Raw genomic sequence first — 20205 nt, forward strand, 5'->3', positions numbered from 1 at the left:
GAAGGACAAGGATGAATCTGAAATTAGATGGGTCCAGCCCCTAGCATGGTGCTCACCATGCTGGCAGCAGCTGCTCAATAAATGGCCGTACCACACTCAGCATCACTGACTCAATGGACATGAGTCTGAGCAAGCTCCAGGAGGTGGCGAAGGACAGGGAAGCCCGGTATGCTCCAGCCCACGGGGATGCAAAGAGTCGGACATTACTTAGCAACTCAACAACAACACAGTAAACACATCTGCAGGAGTAATAGAATTTCAAGATACCCTCCCTCTTCCCTGGAAAATTGGCTGGGCACAAGGGTGTTCATGCTAGAAATCAGGGCCTGGGGCTTGACTGAGGGATCAGTGGTAAAGAATCCACCTGCCAATGCAAGAGACATGGGTTCAACCCCTGATCCAGGAAGATCACGCATGCTGAAGAGCCAACTACGCCCGTGCACCACAACTGTAAAGCCTGTGCTCTAGAGCCGCAGGGCCACAACTGCTGAAGCCCACGCGCCCTAGAGCCGATGCTCTGCAACAAGAGAAGCCACCGCAAGGAGAAGCCACGCACTGCAACAAAGAGTGGCCCCCCTCTCCCCAGCTAGAGAAAAGCCCGCGCAGCAACGAAGACCCAGCACAGCCAAAAAACAAAGAGAGAAAAGAAATCAGGGCTTGAAGCAGGAAATACTACCCAGGAATAAAACTCCCAGACCCAGGGAAAGGACAAGGAAGTGGGCAGCTGTCAGCAGCGGCACACACGGGCGATCACACCATCCCTGAAAAGGGACAGACTTGCCTTAATCCAGCAAGGGAAACACTAAAGCTCTCTGTGGACAGAAAGGCCTGGAGGGCTATTTGCCTTTAAGAGTCACCCTGAAATCTGGCTCTGCTGAAGAGACTGAAAAGGTCCATCGGGAGCTCCTTGTCTTCCGCTTCCCCAGTGGGTACATACAGCTGCTCTCATCTCTCCCCTGGGTTTCCAAGGCAAGCTCAGGGCAGGGGGTGGGGGTGGGGACCGAGGAGCCACTGACACCCCTTCAATACCCTAGCTTGAAGATTTCAACATCCTTGGTTATCCCTCGTAAACAAACTTACAACTGAAGTCCAGGTTCTTATCAGCTGCACCAAAGGGTATGTGTCCACCATGCCCATCGTCCCCTGGGAAGGAAGTGGCCCCATCCACAACCCAAAAGAAAAGTTAAACGGGGATGGATTTTCCCAGCCAGCTCACTGCTTGCTCTGCTCCCCAGCAGCAGCATCTCCTGCCCAAATTCTTGTCCTGGACATGTGCAGGGACATGCAGGACCCTGGCTAGAAACCGTTGTAGGCAGACCTGAGCTTTCTGATACAAGTATGTTAGTTTCTTGCATTCACCCTATTTTCCACATCGAAATTAAGCAGTAGGTTGGCAAATTTGTTTTTTCTTCAGAGTAGCTCAGTCACGTCCTACTCTTTATGACTCCATGGACTGCAGCACACCAGGCTTCTGTCCTTCACTGTCTCCCAAAGTTTGCAAAAACTCATGTCCATTGAGTCGATTATGCCATCCAACCATCACATCCTTTGTCATCCTCTTCTCCTGCTGCCCTCAGCCTTTCCCAGCATCAGGGTCTTTTCCAGTGAGTCAGCTCTTGGCATCAGGTGGCCAAAATATTGGAACTTCAGCTTCGGCCATCAGTCCTTCCAATGAATATTAAGGGTTGCTTTCCTCTAGGATCAACTTGTTTGACCTCGTTGCAGTCCAAGGGACTCTCAGGAGTCGTGTCCAGAACCACAGCTCAAAAGCATCAATTCTTTGGTGCTCAACCTTCTTTATGGTCCATCTCTCATATCCATATATGAGCCTCTCACTTTAACAGTCTGTTGGAAGAAGGAATCAAACAAGCTCTAGGGACGTTTAGAAGTCTCTACACTGTACTAATGCAGAGACACCACCCAATCCACCTCAACAATTCCATAGTTGTGTTAAAGCTTGGATCGCTCCCTGGTAATATGCAGAGTTCAGTGTTCGGATCTGGTATGAGATTGGCTAAAAATGGGAACTTGGGCCACAGTAAATCCGAACACCCAGGAGAGTAAATGCAAGAGCCTGGGAGGCTGTGTGAGGAAGCATTCTATGGCTTCTCCAATCAGCAGAAGAGAATGGGCACTGTGACCCATTAGCAGTCTCATCAGGGAGTTTCTGCGGACCCCTGCAATCTCGAGAGCTCTCTAAGGTCCCCTCTGCTTTTTGAACTGCTGAGCAAGCATGCAATCAGAATGCTCAACTCTATACAGTTCTAGATTCCCTCTGTAGCAGAGGCTGGCATCTTAAAAGCATTCAGGCCTGTTTGGAACCCTCCACAGGCCCCTCAGGGCATCACCGGCTAGAAACCAGAAAGGGGAGACACAGAAGTCTGGAGCTCTGCTAAATGCCCACTCAGGAGCTAAAACGATAATGGCTATTATTTTCAAGTGCTTTGTGTTTGCTAGGCCTGTGTCAAATGCATTCCGTGACTTACCTCAATTACTCCTTCAACAACCTCACGGAGCAGGGACTATTACCCCCTTTCACAGTCAGGCAAACAAAGCCCCAGCCCTCTCTATCCTGATACCACCCAGGCTCCAGTGCTTCCTAGAGACAGTGCTTTTCAGAAGGAAACACTCTATCAATGACAAAGGTCTCTCTTGGGCCTGTGGCTTCAAGGGGCAGGAACGGAAGATGTGACTGCTGTCACACAGGGACTACAGCTATGACATGCTCTTGTGAAAGGTCAGGAAAAGTCTGAAGGAGCACCCTAGACCAGCACTATCCAATGAAGACAGTGCAAGCCACGAATGGGAGCCACATGTATTATTTTAAATTTTATGATAGTCATGTGAAACAATAAAAAGGCAGTGATATTCATCTTAATGTTGTACCTTTAACCCTATATATCTAAAACATTCAATAGACAATGTAAAATTTTAATATTACACATACTTGTTTCAGGGATTCCCTGGTGGTTCAGGTGGTAAAAAATCCATCTGCAATGCTGGAGACCCAGGTTCAATTTCTAGGTCAGGAAGATCCCCTGGAGAAGAGAAACACAACCCACTCCAGTATCTTGCCTGAAGAATCCCATGGACAGATGAGCCTGCTAGGCTACAGTCCATGGGGTCACATAAACTACACCTTGCCAGACTCCTCCGTCCATGGGGATTCTCCAGGCAAGAATATCGGAGTGGGTTGTTGTTCCCTTCTCCAGGGGATCTTCGTGACCCACAAAGACTGAGCAACTAAGCACACACCTACTTGTTTCATGTATCTTTGAAATGCAAGGTGTTTTTTATACTTAAAGCACATCTCAATTTGGACAACTCACATTTCAACTGCTCGATGGCCACATGTGACTGGGGGGTCCCCATACTGGACGGCACAGCTTCACAGACATTTCACAGTAAATTAGCAAAGGCTCAATTGTACAGACTGTTAAATTAGCTAAGGATCAACAGTACAACGCACAATTGCACTCATCTCACACGCTAGCAAAGTAATGTTCAAAATCCTCCAAGTCAGGCTTCAACAGTATGTGAACCATGAACTTCCAGATGTTCAAGCTGGATTTAGAAAAGGCAGAGAAACCAGAGATCAAATTGCCAACATCCACTGGATCATTGAAAAAGCAAGAGAGTTCCAGAAAAACGTCTACTTTTGCTTTATTGACTACACCAAAGCTTTTGATTGTGTGGATCACAACAAACTGTGGAAAATTCTTCAAGAGATGGAAATACCAGACCACCTGACCTGCCTCCTGAGAAATCTGTATGCAGGTCAAGAAGCAACAGTTAGAACTGGACATGGAACAACAGACCGGTTCCAAATCGGGAAAGGAGTATGTCAAGGCTGTATATTGTCACCCTGCTTATTTAACTTATAATGCAGAGTACATCATGAGAAATGCCGGGCTGGATGAAGCGCAAGCTGGAATCAAGATTGCCGGGAGATCTATCAATAACCTCAGATACGCAGATGACACCACCCTTAGGGCAGAAAGCGAAGAAGAACTGAAGAGCCTCTTCATGAAAGTGAAAGAGGAGAGTGAAAAAGTTGGCTTAAAACTCAACATTCAGAAAACTAAGATCATGGCATCCGGTCCCATCACTTCATGGCAAATAGATGGGGAAACAATGGATACAGTGACAGACTTTATTTTCCTGGGCTCCCAAGTCACTGCAGATGTTGACCATGAAATTAGAAGATGCTTGCTCCTTGGAAGAAAAGCTATGACCAACCTAGACAGCATATTAAAAGGCAGAGACTTTACTTTGCCAACAAAGGTCCATTTAGTCAAGGCTATGGTTTTTCCAGTAGTCTTATATGGATGTGAGAGTTGGACTATAAAGAAAGCTGAGCACCAAAGAACTGATGCTTTTGAACTGTGGTGTTGGAGAAGACTCGAGAGTCCTTTGGACTACAAGGAGATCCAACCAGTCCATCCTAAAGGAAATCAGTCCTGAGAGTTCATTTGCAGGACTGATGCTGAAGCTCCAATACTTTGGCCACTTGATGCAAAGAACCGACTCATTGGAAAAGACCCTGATGCTGGGAAAGACTGAAGGCAGGAGGAGAAGGGGATGACAGAAGCTGAGATGGTTGGATGGCATCACTGACTCGATGGACATGAGTCTGAGTGACCTCTGGGAGTTGGTAATGGACAGGGAGGCCTGGCGTGCTGCAGTCCATGGGCTCACAAAGAGTCGGATACGACTTAACTGAGCTGTACAACAGTAGAAGGCTTCCCAAGTGGTTTAGTGGTAAAGAATCCATCTGCCAATGCGGGAGATGCAGGTTTGATCCCTGCGTCTGAAAGATCTCCTGGAGAAGGAAATGATAATCCCATGGACAGATGAGCCTGGAGGGCTACAGCCCAAAGGGGTGGCAAAAGACTTGGACATGACTGTGCAACTAAACATTGGAAGGGATCTCTGGGGAGGAGATCCACACCCAGGAAACAAATACGGGCTCACCTGGGGTCACCCAAGTATTAATACTTGGTGCATTCAGAACATCATAAAGTTATCTGATGTCAGCTTCACAAAAGAATTCCTTTTGCCTTTTATCCTAACTCTCCAATTTCCTTATCAGAAACAATACTGATCAGAGGACCACTCAAATTTTGAGAAACAAGCTACCCTAAAGGAAACAATGAATGTATTCACAGTAAATACAAGACACTTTACCAGGTATAAACAACAGAGGGAAAGGATCCATTTATTCAGTCACAGTTTTAAAAGCTGCTGTCACCAAGCCATACTTAACACTTACTTAAATAGCTAAGAATTCAGAAAGGTGTTGCTTTGGAATATAAACAGTCCTACAAAAGCCATAATATGATGCAAAACCTCTGGGCTTTGAAGAAAGGAAAAATAAGCAACTAATTTTAGATCCCCAAATCTCCATTAGTAAGGCTTGCCATTAGAATATGATGTAACCACCACCTAGAGATTGGACTTCCTTTCCCCTGAATAAATGAATGTGAGTCAAATATAAGCCCAAATCAATTTCATGGATCAGAAAACCTTTGCACAAGGTACTTGCTATCAATACCTGCTCTTTCGGGTCAATTTCAAAATAGCTATATAGCTTTAAAATTGCTTATATAGCAGCAAACATATTTGCAAGGATGTAAAAGCTCCCTACATCTGCCTTTGCTTATACTACTTTCACAGGTTGGCTAACATGTCTCGGTATTAGCACAGGGACGGCACTAAAGTCCCCTCCTTTAAACCTTGCAAAGGCAGGAAAGAGTTCTGTGATCAATGAGCAGTATCTGCCATGGCTACAGGTAAAGATGAAGGGCCTCACATGTCAATTTGCAATCCCTGTGTAGAAAAAACTACAAAATAACACAAGGGCAGCAAAGAGAAAAACACACAGACTGCCACTGAATGTTTCCATCTGTACGCACACAGGGGATGTGAATAGCCTCATACTAACAGAGATACACAAGGTATGTACATCCTACCCACGGATGTGAACAGCCTACGCTAACAGAGATGCTAGCTAACAGAGACTGTCAACAGACAATGCTCCTCAGTGGCCACGTGTACCTTAATTCATCCACTGCGTACTCTGCTAGCAGAGAAGGAACATGATATCATCCAGAAAGCCAAGTTCAATTCTGTTGAGCTACTTCATTAACTGGGGATCTCTGTTCTCCCCGAGCTCCAGCCCTCCTATCTTTTCTCAGGGTTGCGTGGGGTTAACTGACAGTAATGCAAGTGCTTCTTTCACAAATCTTAACCAAGAGCTACTAAAAAAAGGTACCACTGATACTGTCCTATGTGCTTAATGCTTTCCTGGTGCTTTGCATACAGAATTTCATTCCATCTTCACAAGGACTCTGGGAGACTTAAACTCTCATTATCCCCATTCTACAGATGAGAAAACCAATCAGGTAGGTTCAGGGCCAAGTTAGTACAGGCCAAAACTAAGATTCACTAACTTGAGCCAGTTAACCCGACTGACAGATCTGTGCAATTCTAAGAACATGCATTTGCCACTGGCTTCTTTCATCTGAATCCACCCATCTCAAGTCTCATTTTCTCAAAATCCTATTAAAGGTCCCCAGGCATCTGAGAGTTATTTCCACAAACTGCTTTGTTTATCTGGTCAGAGTGCTTACAGTTCCCCCAGATTCTCCAAAAATCAATTTTCCCTCCGCTCAGCATCTCGAGCAAAGGCAGAAACCTCCGGAGCCAGCAGCTCCCTCAAGTCGGATAATTCACTGCAGTAACTGAGGTGTTTTTCTTTTAAAGAGCACATCCTAAAAAGTGTTCAGGAAGAACTCTCCTGCCAGACTTAGCCACCCTCCATCACATAAAACAATTTCAGCAGCTTCTGCACAAATTGACCAATTGAGAAAATGAGGGGCTGATGCCTAAAACTGTCAAGTGATTTTCCACACCCTCCACATATGGCCCCTTGCACACATGTAAGCTGAGAAAATGACTAGTTTTAGAAGAGAAAACAACTAGTTGGGAGAGGAATGAAAGAAGGCAGGCATCGACTGGCAGTGTGTTCTAGAAAACTTAACTTCTGCCTAAGCATATTTGGAATGACATGATGCACAGTCAACATCTGATTAATTAAGGGTAACTGACACGATAGTCAAGCAGTACCTGTCAAGCAAGCCCAAGTGGTCATGTTTGGTCCTTCTCCTAGATCAATCTGCCCAAAGCCATTCCCAAGCAACAGATTACACTCGGCTCTCAGAAGCTCTGCTGTCCTCCACAGATCTAGGGTCACTGTCAGCAGGACAACCCAAGCAGAAACGAGACTGCCTAATTCTTCTGGGTCAACCCTACAGCCAAGGGCATTTCTGATGCAAACGAACACCAGATTCACAGAATTGAGCCTCAATCAGTCCATAAGAGAAGAAAACCAAAGATCTGTGACCATCAAAACCTAGTCCTGCTGCCATGTAAGACATTTGACCTTTAATTAGAATATGTCATTTTCAGCAATAAATACCTTGGTGATGAGTAACAGAAAGCACACATTTAGCTTCTGTTTTCAAAGATGGACTTCAGACACCACGACAACATATATTATATACATTCCGAATTCTCTTAATAAAGATACTGGCTTTGAGTAATGTGTCTTTTAAGAGGATACAATGTGACATTTCTAGAAAGCACATACAAGGATGTCACTGTCTTATACAACGTCCTGTAATTTTGCAATTTTTCTAATTTTTGTAATTTTGTTCAGTTTCCCTGACCGCTCAAATGGTAAAGAATCCACCCACAACATGGGAGACCCAGGTTCAATCCCTGGGTTGCGAAGATGCCCTGGAGTGCTACCCACTCCTGGATTCTTGCCTTGAAAATTCCATGGTCAGATGACCATACAGTCCATGGGATCACAAAGAGTTGAACACAACTGAGTGACTAACACTTTCACTTTTTTTATCAGTAGTCAAATATGACTACCACCACCTAGACACTGAGGATTCAGTAGGTAGAGGAAGGATGTAAGTCCTGCCCTCAGAGGGCAAACAGCAGAATCTAATCAGGCTCTAAATCATAAGAGAACAATTTACACAGATGGCATATTATAATGACAAAAGGAGCTGGAATTAGGGTGAAGAAATCACCTTCTCAACCTTCCAACTGCTCACATCAAAAGCAGCACACACTACTCCATCCAAAGTCTAGGTTTTCCTATGTTGCTGTTGGAAAAATTAAGATTCCTGATATTTCTGTCATGTATCAGAAATCCATACATAGGTGTCACACATGAAAATATTACTGGGTCAGGGATTTTATGTGAAAAAATTAAGCTCCTTGGGAAGGGGACATCTCCAATATTACTTTACTCACATTCCACTGTAGTGGTCACCGGCCTTCCCGTATCATCCCCGTCTTGGGTAGTTTGGTCACAACAAAGCAACCAAGGCCCTAGTTCTTCAAAGTGAAACTTTGGTTAAAAAAAAAAAAAAAAGTAACTTTTTTTAAATTGAACAAGCCAACTGCGATTTAGATCAGCAGGAAATCTGCCACATTACGATGAAGCATCCAAGTAGCAGCCTACGTGCAGAGCCGAAAAAGGACAGACCCGGGACGGCTGAACTTCAGGCAGACAGGAATGACACACGGCTTCAGCCAATGATGGGCTCCGTCGCGCTAGCACATGTGCACACATACATATTTACACACAACCAATCTGGGCAATAGAAAACCCCAAACAAGCAAAAGCAGTAAGATTTTTTTTTAAAAAAAAAAGAGTGTCCCTCGGGTAGAAATCTAGAAATCAGGCATGCTGGTGGCAAACACCTCCAGGGATCACCTGAGCATTGTAAATAACCACTGCGGGCCAGGTGAGTGCCCCTCTCTCAAGGGGCAGCCACTATTTAATTCCAGCTTACTACTGTCTCGAAGGAAGACACGTGCCCTAGGCTGCTGTACCTGCCGATTTTCCAGGAGTTATTCAAAAGCAGAGACATTACTTTGCCGACTAAGGTCCGTCTAGTCAAGGATATGGTTTTTCCAGTAGTCACATATGGATGTGAGAGTTGGACTGTGAAGAAGGCTGAGCGCCAAAGAATTGATGCTTTTGAATTGTGAAGACTCTTGAGAGTCCCTTGGACTGCAAGGAGATCCAACCAGTCCATTCTGAAGGAGATCAACCCTGGGATTTTTTTGGAAGGAATGACGCTAAAGCTGAAACTCCAGTACTTTGGCCACCTCATGCGAAGAGTTGACTCATTGGAAAAGACTGATGCTGGGAGGGATTAGGGGCAGGAGAAGAAGGGGACGACCAAGGATGAGAGGGCTGGATGGCATCACGGACTCAACGAACGCGAGTCTGAGTGAACTCTGGGAGTTGGTGATGGACAGGGAGGCCTGGCATGCTGCGATCATGGGGTCGCAGAGTCGGACACGACTGAGCGACTGAACTGAACTGACCTAGATTTTTTCACGATGAAGGCAGGACTCTCCATTTGTTTTCGTCACCACTATCTCCCCAGTGCCTGGTGTGCTGCAGGTATTCAGGACACACTTGTTGATGACATAAATGAGAAATGCTCCAATTTTTAATTCAACCTTTTTTTCGACACAGTACAGCCAAAAATGCCAGATGCCCCCTGCAGAGCTCCAGATAACCCAAATGACTGTCCCTTCTCCGCTTCTCTTTTCCAGAGCACGTTCTGGAACTAGGTTGGGTGGTTCATTTTATAAAGAACCCTGCCACCACTCTCCCAATCCTAAATCACATTCAGTAAGTTTTAAAAGCCAGGCATAACTTCATCGGCATGAGCAAACTTCCGATCTTTTTTTTTAAACAAGGACTCCAGGAGAAATGAGGTTTCCTGTTCAAAAAAAAAAGAAAAACAGCTTACAGGCATTTCATTAACCAAGATCCACTCACTATCCCATTTGCTAATTCCCTCAGGACATTCTGCAGCAGGGTTTGAGAAATAATGAAAGGGTTTTTAGTGCCTTAAAAAAGCCAACTGTCAGAGTAAAACTAACCAGAAGGACCCCTGACAAATCACATTATAATATAGACTGGGCATTGGACTTGAGCATAGCACAGAAGTCACAACCTCTGAAACCATCCAGTGTGGAATCAACAATCCCTAAAATTCCAGAAGAATGTTTCTTTAAGGGTGAGGAAGACGACCCCAAAGAAACCTAGGGTCTTTGCCCAGATTCCACAGCTGGCTTGGCAGGCTTCCATGGTGAGTTCTCAACTCCAGAGGAAAAATCCAGAACCCAAACTTTCTCCAGCCAAGTACAACTTCCCTTAGACATTTTCCTGAAGTCATAACTTGAGCCTGCAGCCCACATTTAAATGACAGATGGGATGATAATAATACCCCATTATTATAACATAACCATCTTTAACACCCCAAACAAAAGTTCTTGAATTATAAACTAAACCAATTTAGATCCTTTTGAAGAGGAATCAGAAAAAATACCAACAAACTCACTCTATGCACAGTTATTATCAGCTTATTCAGAAGCTAAAGTAATTTGCTGAAAGGTCATCTCTTCAATGTAACCAAATAAAATCCTATACTAATTGCATTACTTCCTTATTTAATTGTAGCAAATACAGGAAGACACCTTTATTTCACCCAGTGTTTATGGTACTTGGCTTCTATAGGAAAAGCAGTAGCATGAAATACAAAAGGCTGGGTCTTTTAATCTGCCTTCCTGTGGAATTAGGAAAAACATCTTCCAAAAGAACAGAAACCATTCTGATTCAAAATAATTCTGAGAGACAATTAGAGAGACATATTTTAGCTACTCTCACTAAGAACAAAGGTAACCTTGAACAAGGGACAACTTCCTTTTGGTTTCAGTTGCCTCATCTTTAAGTGAGGATATTCATGGTTTCTTCCAGAGGGGATTAAAGGAATATAAAAAACTCACACACAGCAGCAAGTGCTTGGTGAGTATGGGCTGTTATAACCAATGTCACCACTTTAGAGATTAAAAAAATGAGGCAATTTTCTCAACATAACATAGAATTAACATAGAATTTCAACCTGGACCTCTGAGGTCCTAGTGTAGTTTCCTGAATAAGAGGTGTGTATAACTGGGACTCACACATCCCCACTACCACCCAACCCCACTTCAACAGGATGTTGAGGAATTTGCCCAGTGGGATAGTGACATGCCAGCTAACCAGTGACATAGCCAAGGCCATGGCCAGCTCTTAACCTTCACATTCATTGAATCAAAACACTTCAGGAAAAGTGATATTTAAAAAAAGAAAAAGAACAGAACTCATTTGTTATAAATAACTATGGCTTTGAAAATAAATCCTTTTGATGACTCGTGACTAACTTGACTCTTGAAAAGTCAATGACATTTCCTCATTAATCTGGATTATGCTTTTATATTTGGTAAATGGCTAACAGCTATGTCTCCTATCCAAATTATTCCACACTGATGAGTTTATCTGATTTAAGTACACTGTGAAATTCATGTGGCTGAAATGGTGTCAGAAATCAAATACCTCTTGGATTTATCTAATAGCTCATATGGATTCCTCAAAAGTATACCCACTGCAGTATCAGTTGGCAACCTGTTTCCTCCTCCTCGTTAAGAAAACAGTATCACAGACCCAAAAATAAGACCAGTTGTTCTATTTTCTTACATGGAAGTGTTACATATTCCATGAACTATGCTTTCATTGCTTCTTTCTTAGTTGCTAAATTTCAGCAGCCAACTGTGTCACTTTGCGGCAGCCCTGAAATAGCTAAGTTGAGTAGATTAAATTGTATTCTGTTGTTTGGTCAGAAAACCATCATGCTGATTTGTCTGAAAAAACCTGATTAGAGGGCAGGAGTTTTGCACACACAGTGCATGCTTCTCTCTTATATATGCCGCAGGTCTGAATCCATGAAGATATGGAGACAAGGGCATGAATCAAGTGTCATTCAAATACAAAATAAAAGCAACACCCAAAGACTACTGCTTGCTTTCCGGTAGTGGCACACAGCTAAAATCCAGAAATGACAGTCACAGGTAGATCCATTCTCCTTAAATACCACATAGCACAGAGGCCTTAAAGGGGGAATGGGCATTCCAGGGTGCAAGACCAAGCAACAGTTTCTACAATGCGTAACACCACACAAGGACCTGGAAGATTCACATGGTACATTTTAAGCCTGCAGATACCATGTCTCATCTTTAAGCAAGCAAAGAACAGACCTCCTTTGAGGTGGGAGTAAGGAGGTATCTTAGACTTCACAGAGGCGGCCTCATTTCTCTAAACCTCAAAACATTAACCATTTTACTAATTATACATGAAATGTCCCTGTGCCAGCCTAGCTTGCCCTCAAGAGCAAATCCAGGCACAAAACTTATCATGCAAGTTTGTATAAATTTTTGAAAATGTTTTTGTTTTTACATACAGTTGGTTTTTTTAGTTGTTTTCTCCTTTATTTATATTCCTACTCAACTCTCTTTGATACACAAAAAATAAACGTGGTTACTTTATTGAGCACTTGCTGTTCACCATGCACAGAGCTAAGTCCTTTGGCAAGCATGCTCATTTCAAGCCTCATGAAGACCTTGGAATTCAGGGTCCTCACACGATGCCATTTTGCAGAGAAGAGAGGGGGGAAAAAGCAAGGTACAGAGAGGTTAAGTGACTCATCTAAAGCAGTACAGCCAGTAATGGCACAGACCAACTGGCTTGAGATGATATTCTGATGTATTTTGAATAACTTTCCATAGCTACCTGGTTTAGAAAGGAAAGAAACACTATTAACAACATTCAAAAAGCTAAGATCATGGCATCCGGTCCCATCACTTCATGGCCAATAGATGGGGAAACAATGGAAACAGTGATAGACTTTATTTTGGGGGGCTCCAAAATCACTGCAGATAGTGACTCCAGCCATGAAATTAAAAGACGCTTGCTCCTTGGAAGAAAAGTTATGACCAACCTAGACAGCATATTAAAGAGCAGAGACATTACTTTGCCAACAAAGGTCTGTTTGGTCAAAGCTATGGTTTTTCCAGGAGTCATGTATGGATATGAGAATGGAAACATAAAGAAAGCTGAGCATCAAACAATTGATGCTTTTGAACTGTGGTGTTGGAGAAGACTCTTGAGAGTCCCTTGGACAGCAAGGAGATCCAACCAGTCCATTCTAAAGAAAATCAGTCCTGAATAGTCATTGGAAGGACTGATGCTGAAGCTGAAGCTCCAATACTTTAACCACCTGATATGACAAGCCAATTCATTGGAAAAGATCCTGATGCTGGGAAAAATTGAAGGCAGGAGGAGAAGGGGATGACAGAGAATGAGATGGTTGGATGGCATCACCGACTCAATGGACATGAGTTTGAGCAAGATCCAGAAGTTGGGTGATGGACAGGGAAGCCTGGCGTGCTTCAGTCCATGGGTTCGCAAAGAGTCGGACACAACTAAGCAACTGAACTGGGATTTCTCCTTTCCATAAGCAGATAAGACAGCACAGTGATTCTCCTGCAATGTGGAACTTGCCTCCCATTGTCCACCCAAAGTACAGCAGCCAAATGAAAGGGAAAGGGAAAGTCGCTCAGTTGGGACTAACTCGTTGCAATCCCATGGACTGTATAGTCTATGTATGGAATTCTCCAGGCCAGAATACTGGAGTGGGTAGCCTTTCCCTTCTCCAGGGGATTTTCCCAACCCAGGGATCGAACCCAGGTCTCCCACACTGCAGGCGGATTCTTTACCAGCTGAGCCACAAGGGAAGCCCAAGAATACTGGAGTGGGCAGTTCAGCAGGAACACTACCCAATTCAGTTAAGTGGGCTTCGAAAAGAGAAATCAGGCACATCTAGAGCCCAGTGAGCTGACTGGCACTCCCCTAACCAGCCCTCAAAACACTTTTCACAATGTTTTTTAAAGTAGTCATATCAAGTGCTGTATGTAGTCCTAAGAAATTTCGAGCCTGCAACGGCCCGACAAGCCAACTCACATACAAAATTTTTTCTGTCAAAACACCAAACATTTTGCTATGAATGATACCAAGGAAATGGCCTTTCCGATTAGAGGTGTCCTTACAGGAGGAGACTTGCACACGGAGCCCTCTAGCTACCTCAAGCAATCTTGCACATCCGTCGGTGATAAACCTCACTGCCCTTCTCATCAGAGGAGAAAACCCACAAACTTGCCTGTTATATATTTCGGTCATCACAGACTTTTGAAAATGAAATCCACCTACATTACCTTCAGACCTTTTTCCTTTTTTTTTAAGACATAAACAAATCCTTGGTCTTGAAAATTTTAGATCAAAAGGAATTGTAGGGAAAAAAGCAGGGAGAAGTAAACAGGGTATTTAAAATATATATCATTTTTCAAGCGATTGTTAGGTTACAACTGCACAAAAATAAGAGTGGTTCAAGATGGTGGAGTAGAAGGATGTGTGCTCTCCTCCATGGAAACTAAAACATTCAGGAGTCAAAGCACAGTCTGTAACAGGTAACTTTTTTTCACATGTGTATCTGATCTTCTGAGGGCACAGAACACTGCCATAGTTCTGGGCCTGGACCTTATACAAGCAAGAGGATCGCTCCCATTTCTCAGGCAAACAAAGGTATCAGATCATTTAATCATCTGGGATTACTTACTGAGGGCCTAATGTGTGCCCAGGCAACCTCATTCTGGTTCCAATGCCTCATTCTGGTTCCGCAACAGCCGCCGAATTCCACAAGCAGTTCTCACTGCCTGTTGGGGGCAGGCTCTTCTCAGAAGAAGTCTCACTTTCCCGAGGCCCTCCCTGAGTAGTTACCAGCTTTGCCTAAATCAAGCTCAGACAGAGAACTGAGAAGTGCAGGCCGGGCACATTCTCTACACAGACAATCAAAAATGAAGTTTCAGGTCATTACCACCCATCACCTAATAATGCTCAACCTATAACCAAAGCATAGGAAGAGCTTACATAAACTAATTTTTGAAATGTGACTCTAAGAAAGATATGCCCTAGGATTAAAACGTTAATCACAATTTTTTTCAGTTTTGCAACTCGGAAAGCACACCCCTATTACCACTTTATCCTGCTTAGAAATGACACTGCATTGTCCTGCATGCTGTAACTAAAATGTTGAATGTTATGTATTCAGGTTTTCTTTTTTAATTTTACCATAAAAGAAAATAGGAAAAGCAACAAAGCACCAGCAACATTTAATTTCTTTCCTCACCCTAGGTCTGGCTGACGTGTCCAGATTGTCCTTGTGGTCAAGAAGTTTCTAGGAAAATGAGGAAAAGAAAGGAAGTAGGAGGAGATCTCTAACAGCAATTGCTCTGGGGCATCTTAAATGCTCTTTCATGAGAGGCGAGAAGGTTCATTTCAATTAGTGCACTGATATGTAACTGATTATACCACGTAAACTTGGGAGTTTTTCAGAATAGAAATAGAAAGATGAAATCAGAAAGGGTTTTTGTTTTATTTAGCTGTGTTAAAATATCAGCATTCCCTGTACTGCCTCATGTAAACAACATTATCTTTTATTCTGTGAAAATGGGTCCATAATTAAGGGGAATTGCCCAGAGCTTCACAATTGGTTAGTTTTCTTTCTCATTTCAGCCAACCTTCCCAATAACCCTTCTGCCTCCACCAAGAGCAACTTCCCTACTTCTTTCTGTCATGTCTATTTGTACTAATATTCTAACTTCATCAAGTCTGTGACATGAACACTGTTTAGAAGGAAACAAAAGAGTTTATTCCATCACGGCATCAAAGGGACCCAGTTTCAAGACTAGACAAAGATCCTTCGTTTTCAAACAAGACACTTTAGGAAAGGAGTTGGAGGTGCGTGACTTCTCACTCCATCCCTCAAGAGTAAGACTGGTGATTTATATTACTTATGTGTCTTTCTAATAAGGCCATGAAGGATGGCCACCAGGACCAAAGCATGTACATGCAAATATACCAAGAGCCAGCTCAGAGGGAGACTCTCGAGACATCAATCACAGGCCCTCTGATTCTGACACATCCAAGGTACACAGCAGAGCTTATCCATCTAAAACATTTCCAATATCAGCCTCCTAGATGTAATTATCCTACAAAACATACCAGAATCATAGAGAAGGATTTCTCTCTGAGGGTGGAAAGAGAAATCAATTTAGAAGAAATTTTTTTGTAAGCTTCTTTTGAAAGCTTAAGAATATAAAATACACAAAATGTTAACCCTTTCAAGTAACAATGTATATGCTGTAAGATGAACTTAAATTCCCAATGATTAGACATATATACCAAATGCCTATATGAACTATGGATAAGATTTGAAATAATGGGGTTTTGGGGAGGGGGGTAATGGAAGAGCAAAAATTGAGTTGCAATTGTTACAGCTGGACAGAGGATTCTCAGGGGCCCCTTAAGTTTCTCCACTTTCATAAAATTTTCCATATGAGTATTTTTTTTAAGATGTCAGAAAACAAGATACTATGCACTACATCATGTAAATAACCCTTATGCTCCACAAAGTGGAAAACATCACTTGAAACACTAAGGGTGATGCGGATCCCACAGCTCCCACACCGTTGTTTCCCCTCTTCTGGAGAAACACTCACGCCAGAACGATGTTTCCAAAACATTTTCAAATCACAGCTACCCTGTATCCTGAACAGGAGCTGAGAACAAAACGTTATCAGAAAAGTTGGCGCGATTCTGAGAGGGAACACAAAATAACAAGGGATTTTGGTTAACATGTCACAAGGAGGACCCTAACTCAAACCAGAAGCATCTTTATCCCTGGTACCAACCAGACAAACGCTTTCCAGGTTTGAGGGGGGCGTCCCAAAGCGAACTCAGGTCCCCACCGCTCCTAGGCGGTTTAGAGCCACCCAGGAGCAGCAGGGCGGAGCTGAGACCGCGTCTCCGCTCCCAGGCGCATCTGCAGCTGCCAGCCGAGCGCCCCAGCCCCATTCCCACCGCGGCCCCAACCGCACCGAGGCGGCCGAGTCCGACGGGCGGAGGTGGCGGGAGCCTGACAAGCGGCTCGGCGGCGCCCCCTGAGGTCCAGCGGCGTCGCGGCACTTTAGGAAACCCCAAAGCCGACGTCTCCGGCTCTGACATTTTAACTTTGATTGCAAAGCCTGCCGCTGCACCCTCTCCGGCGGCACTCTTCCAAACCACAACACTCCTTCCCCGGGCACCGCTGCCCTTTCCCTTTTAGACACCCTTTGACTCCCGGACTACGGAATGGGCTCTTTGTTTACCTCGCAGCGAGGGCAGGCATAGGAAATGTGGAAGATGAAAACTGTCCCAGCTCGAAACAGGCGGCATCACTGGCGGTCCAGTTTTGGATTTTAGGCTTCCTCAGACATCAGGAAAAAGAAAAATCCCGCCTGGCCCACTGACTGTACACCCGAGTGTAAAGTAAACGCCAGAAGTGGAATCAGAAATTCCTTGTATTTCGCAAGGCTGCTAGGCTGCTCTCTGGCTGCTTCCCACTGCCCCCATTTAAGCGTGACCCTTACAAAGCTAAACCCCAGTGTGTATGCGCCTGAGTCCACTCTGCCGGCAAGTCCAAGGCAAAGAAGAATCTAGAAGGGGCAAATGGTTAACACAAATGCTGAGTGGTGGTGGAGGGAATGTTTAGGAGTAAATGTCAAAACCGCCTCCAGCCCCCGGTGGAGGCAGAAGCCTGGTGGACAAACCCAGGCCTCGGGTCGAGTGTGGACACACATCCTGGCTCCGCATCCGAGCTGGGATTCAGGACTGTGGCAGGAGTTCTGTGCGGTTCCAGGGACAGGAGGATGCGCAAAGGGAAAAGCGGGGTGCCGAAACAAGACCATGCTTTGCCTCTCTGCCCCTCGAGGCACCCACCTGCCTGCAAAGGAGACCCTCGCTGCCAATCCCCGAGAGCAAGCAAGAGCGCCCGCACCCTGCTCCAGGGCGCACGACGCAGCTGGGGGACCCGCTGCACCAAAATCTGCGCTCGGGCCACCAGGGGACAGGCGGCTGTGACCAGCGGGACCATAAACATGGGAGGGCACGTTCCTTTTTTCTGGATAACCCCCACCTCTGAATATCCAGGAGCTGGTGGATGAAAAGGCAGAAAAACGGGGGCTTCCTTGTCCTTAGGAGAGCAAAGGATTAAAAATGAATGGTCCCCTTCTTCCCACCCTTTCCCCGACTAGGAGAGGGGACGTGGCCTCCACCAGGGAGAGGGGGGTCGGACAGATTCAGGGGAGCTCGAGGCTGCAGCCTGGTGTAAAGGGGGCTGCAAGAGGGAAGAGGGAGGCAGCTGGCCTCTGCCCTCCCCTAGCAGAAAGAAGAAGGCGGGTCGGCCGATGGAGGGCTGGAAGTGGAGGATCGCCGAGCCGCACACCCTGCGTGTGGTGATTTATTATCTTCATCAGTGGTCAACAGTGTTCCTATCTTAACCCGACCAGAAAGGTGAGGGTGTGGGTCCGCCAGCTGCTAACAGCCTGCAAAAAGGCAAAGATGCAGGTAGGCAAGACGCGAGACAGAAAAAAAATCCGCCCGGGAGCGAACAGCAACCCAGCCGCCGACCCGCGCCCGCCCCCAACCCGAGCAGCCCAGCCAAGCAAAGGGGGCCGCGGGCCCGGGATGGGGGAGTCACGGATCTCCCTAAACCTCCTGCTCCCTGCTCTCCCACCGCGCCCAGGTCCCCGAGCCAGGAAGGTTCCCTCGCGCCGGCACCGAAGCGCAGCCCGCGCCCCAGCCCCGAGCTGAGGTCGTCCCTGACCCCCGAGACCCGAACGCAGGCTGCTCCCGACATCCCCAATCCTCCACGGCCAGCCTCGAGCTTCCACTCCACGAACATCAGCCCCTCCAAAGAGTCGTGGAGCAACAAATGCAATCCCCCCTTCTGAGCTCCTTCAATCCTCGCCTGAGCGGGGAACGCACCCAGGGCCCCCACAAACCCACAGAGGCATCCTCCCCATGGCCCCACTATCCCCAACAGCCTCAGAGCTCTAGCTCTCCTGCACAGTGGCGGAGCAGCGGAACGAGTCTTCTCCCGACTCCGGATCCCCCAGGCCCCCAAAGCCGAGCGAGAAATAGACCCCTGCGGCTCCCGTTCCTCTCCCCGGCCAGCTCTTTGCTTCCACCCTCCCCAACCACAAGCCTCCCTAAATTACGCCGCCAGAGTCAGCGGAGCGGATCCCTCTCTCCTCCCCGGGTGCTCGACCCCCACTTAACCCTCTCCGGGGTCCCCGGGACGGGCGCCTGAGCTCCATGCCCCAGCGGCAACTCCGCTTCCCCCTCGCGCGCTGGCCAGGGCCGCGTCCCCTCGGCGGTCAGCACTCACCGGGGAAGCACACGACATAATGGAGCACGGAACTGGTGATTTTCAGGAACAAAATCCACCAACACGGTTCCAGTAACCTCCGCATGTCCGAAAACGCACATCGAAAAGAGGAAGGCGGGGTGGGGGGGGGCTAAACTTGTTGAATAAGTTCTTGCCTCGGTGTGAGCCTCCGCTATGCCCCGGCTCTTCGCCTGCTCGCCTGCTTTACGGGGCCCCCGCGCTCGGCGGCCCGAGTCCCCCTCTGGAATCTGGGAAGCCGCCGAGCGCCCCCCGGAAAATCTCAAAAAGTGGCCGAGAACGCGGAGCCACGCTGCGGACGATCCTCGGCGGAGAAGGGCTGCTTTACGTTCAAAAAGGAGCGAGTCGAGCGGGCAGAGCGAGGAGTCGGCGGGCGGCGGCGATGCCCGGAGCCCCGGGCAGGCAGAGACCGCCGGCGGCGGCGGCGAGTAGCCGAAGATCCCCAACTTGAGTCGGCAGCAGAGCCCGAGAGCCGGCGGGCGGCGGCGGGGCTGAGCGCGGCGCGGCGTCTCCGGGCTTCAGGCAGGCAGCTCCTTCCAGGGCCCCGGGAAGGAAGGAGGCATGTTTGCAAGCGGGGAAGGGGAGGGTAGAGGCGGGGGGAGAGCGAAGAGCCCCCAAAATAGAACAGCCGGAGGAAACCGAGGAAAACACAAAGGCTCTCAGAGGGGCGCAAGGGCGAGGGCGCCTTCAGTCCATGCTCCTGAAAGTTGTGGCTCTGGCGCGAGCTGGGGAGGATCGGGGAGCGCGGGGCTGGAAACTAGCCATGCCTCCATACAGGAAGTAACATGTGAGCATGGATCCTGGCAGAGACTTTAAAGCCGGCGAGCGAGCGAGCAGGGGACGCGCGGCGGCGGCGGCGGCGCGCGAGCAGTGGGCGCGCGGGGACGCGCAGCCGGGCTGCCGGTCGCGGGTGCGCGCGCCGCGAGCTCTTAAAGCTGCAGCGCGG

At 46.7% G+C, this 20205-nt stretch overlaps 1 protein-coding gene across 2 annotated transcripts in view; it reads right to left on the minus strand.

Annotated features, from left to right (window-relative positions):
* The window catches only part of PTPRG (protein tyrosine phosphatase receptor type G), a 765748-nt gene extending 746410 nt beyond the window's left edge, over nucleotides 1–19338 (minus strand). For both annotated transcript variants that reach the window (XM_068983186.1, XM_068983185.1), the window contains exon 1: nucleotides 19242–19338. In XM_068983186.1, coding sequence (XP_068839287.1) covers nucleotides 19242–19326 — 85 coding nt within the window. In that variant the 5' untranslated portion in view covers nucleotides 19327–19338. The remainder of the gene's footprint in view (nucleotides 1–19241) is intronic.
* Nucleotides 19339–20205: the final 867 nt, after the last annotated feature.

Source organism: Capricornis sumatraensis, chromosome 10 (genome assembly GCF_032405125.1).
Source record: "Capricornis sumatraensis isolate serow.1 chromosome 10, serow.2, whole genome shotgun sequence".
Lineage (NCBI taxonomy): Eukaryota > Metazoa > Chordata > Mammalia > Artiodactyla > Bovidae > Capricornis > Capricornis sumatraensis.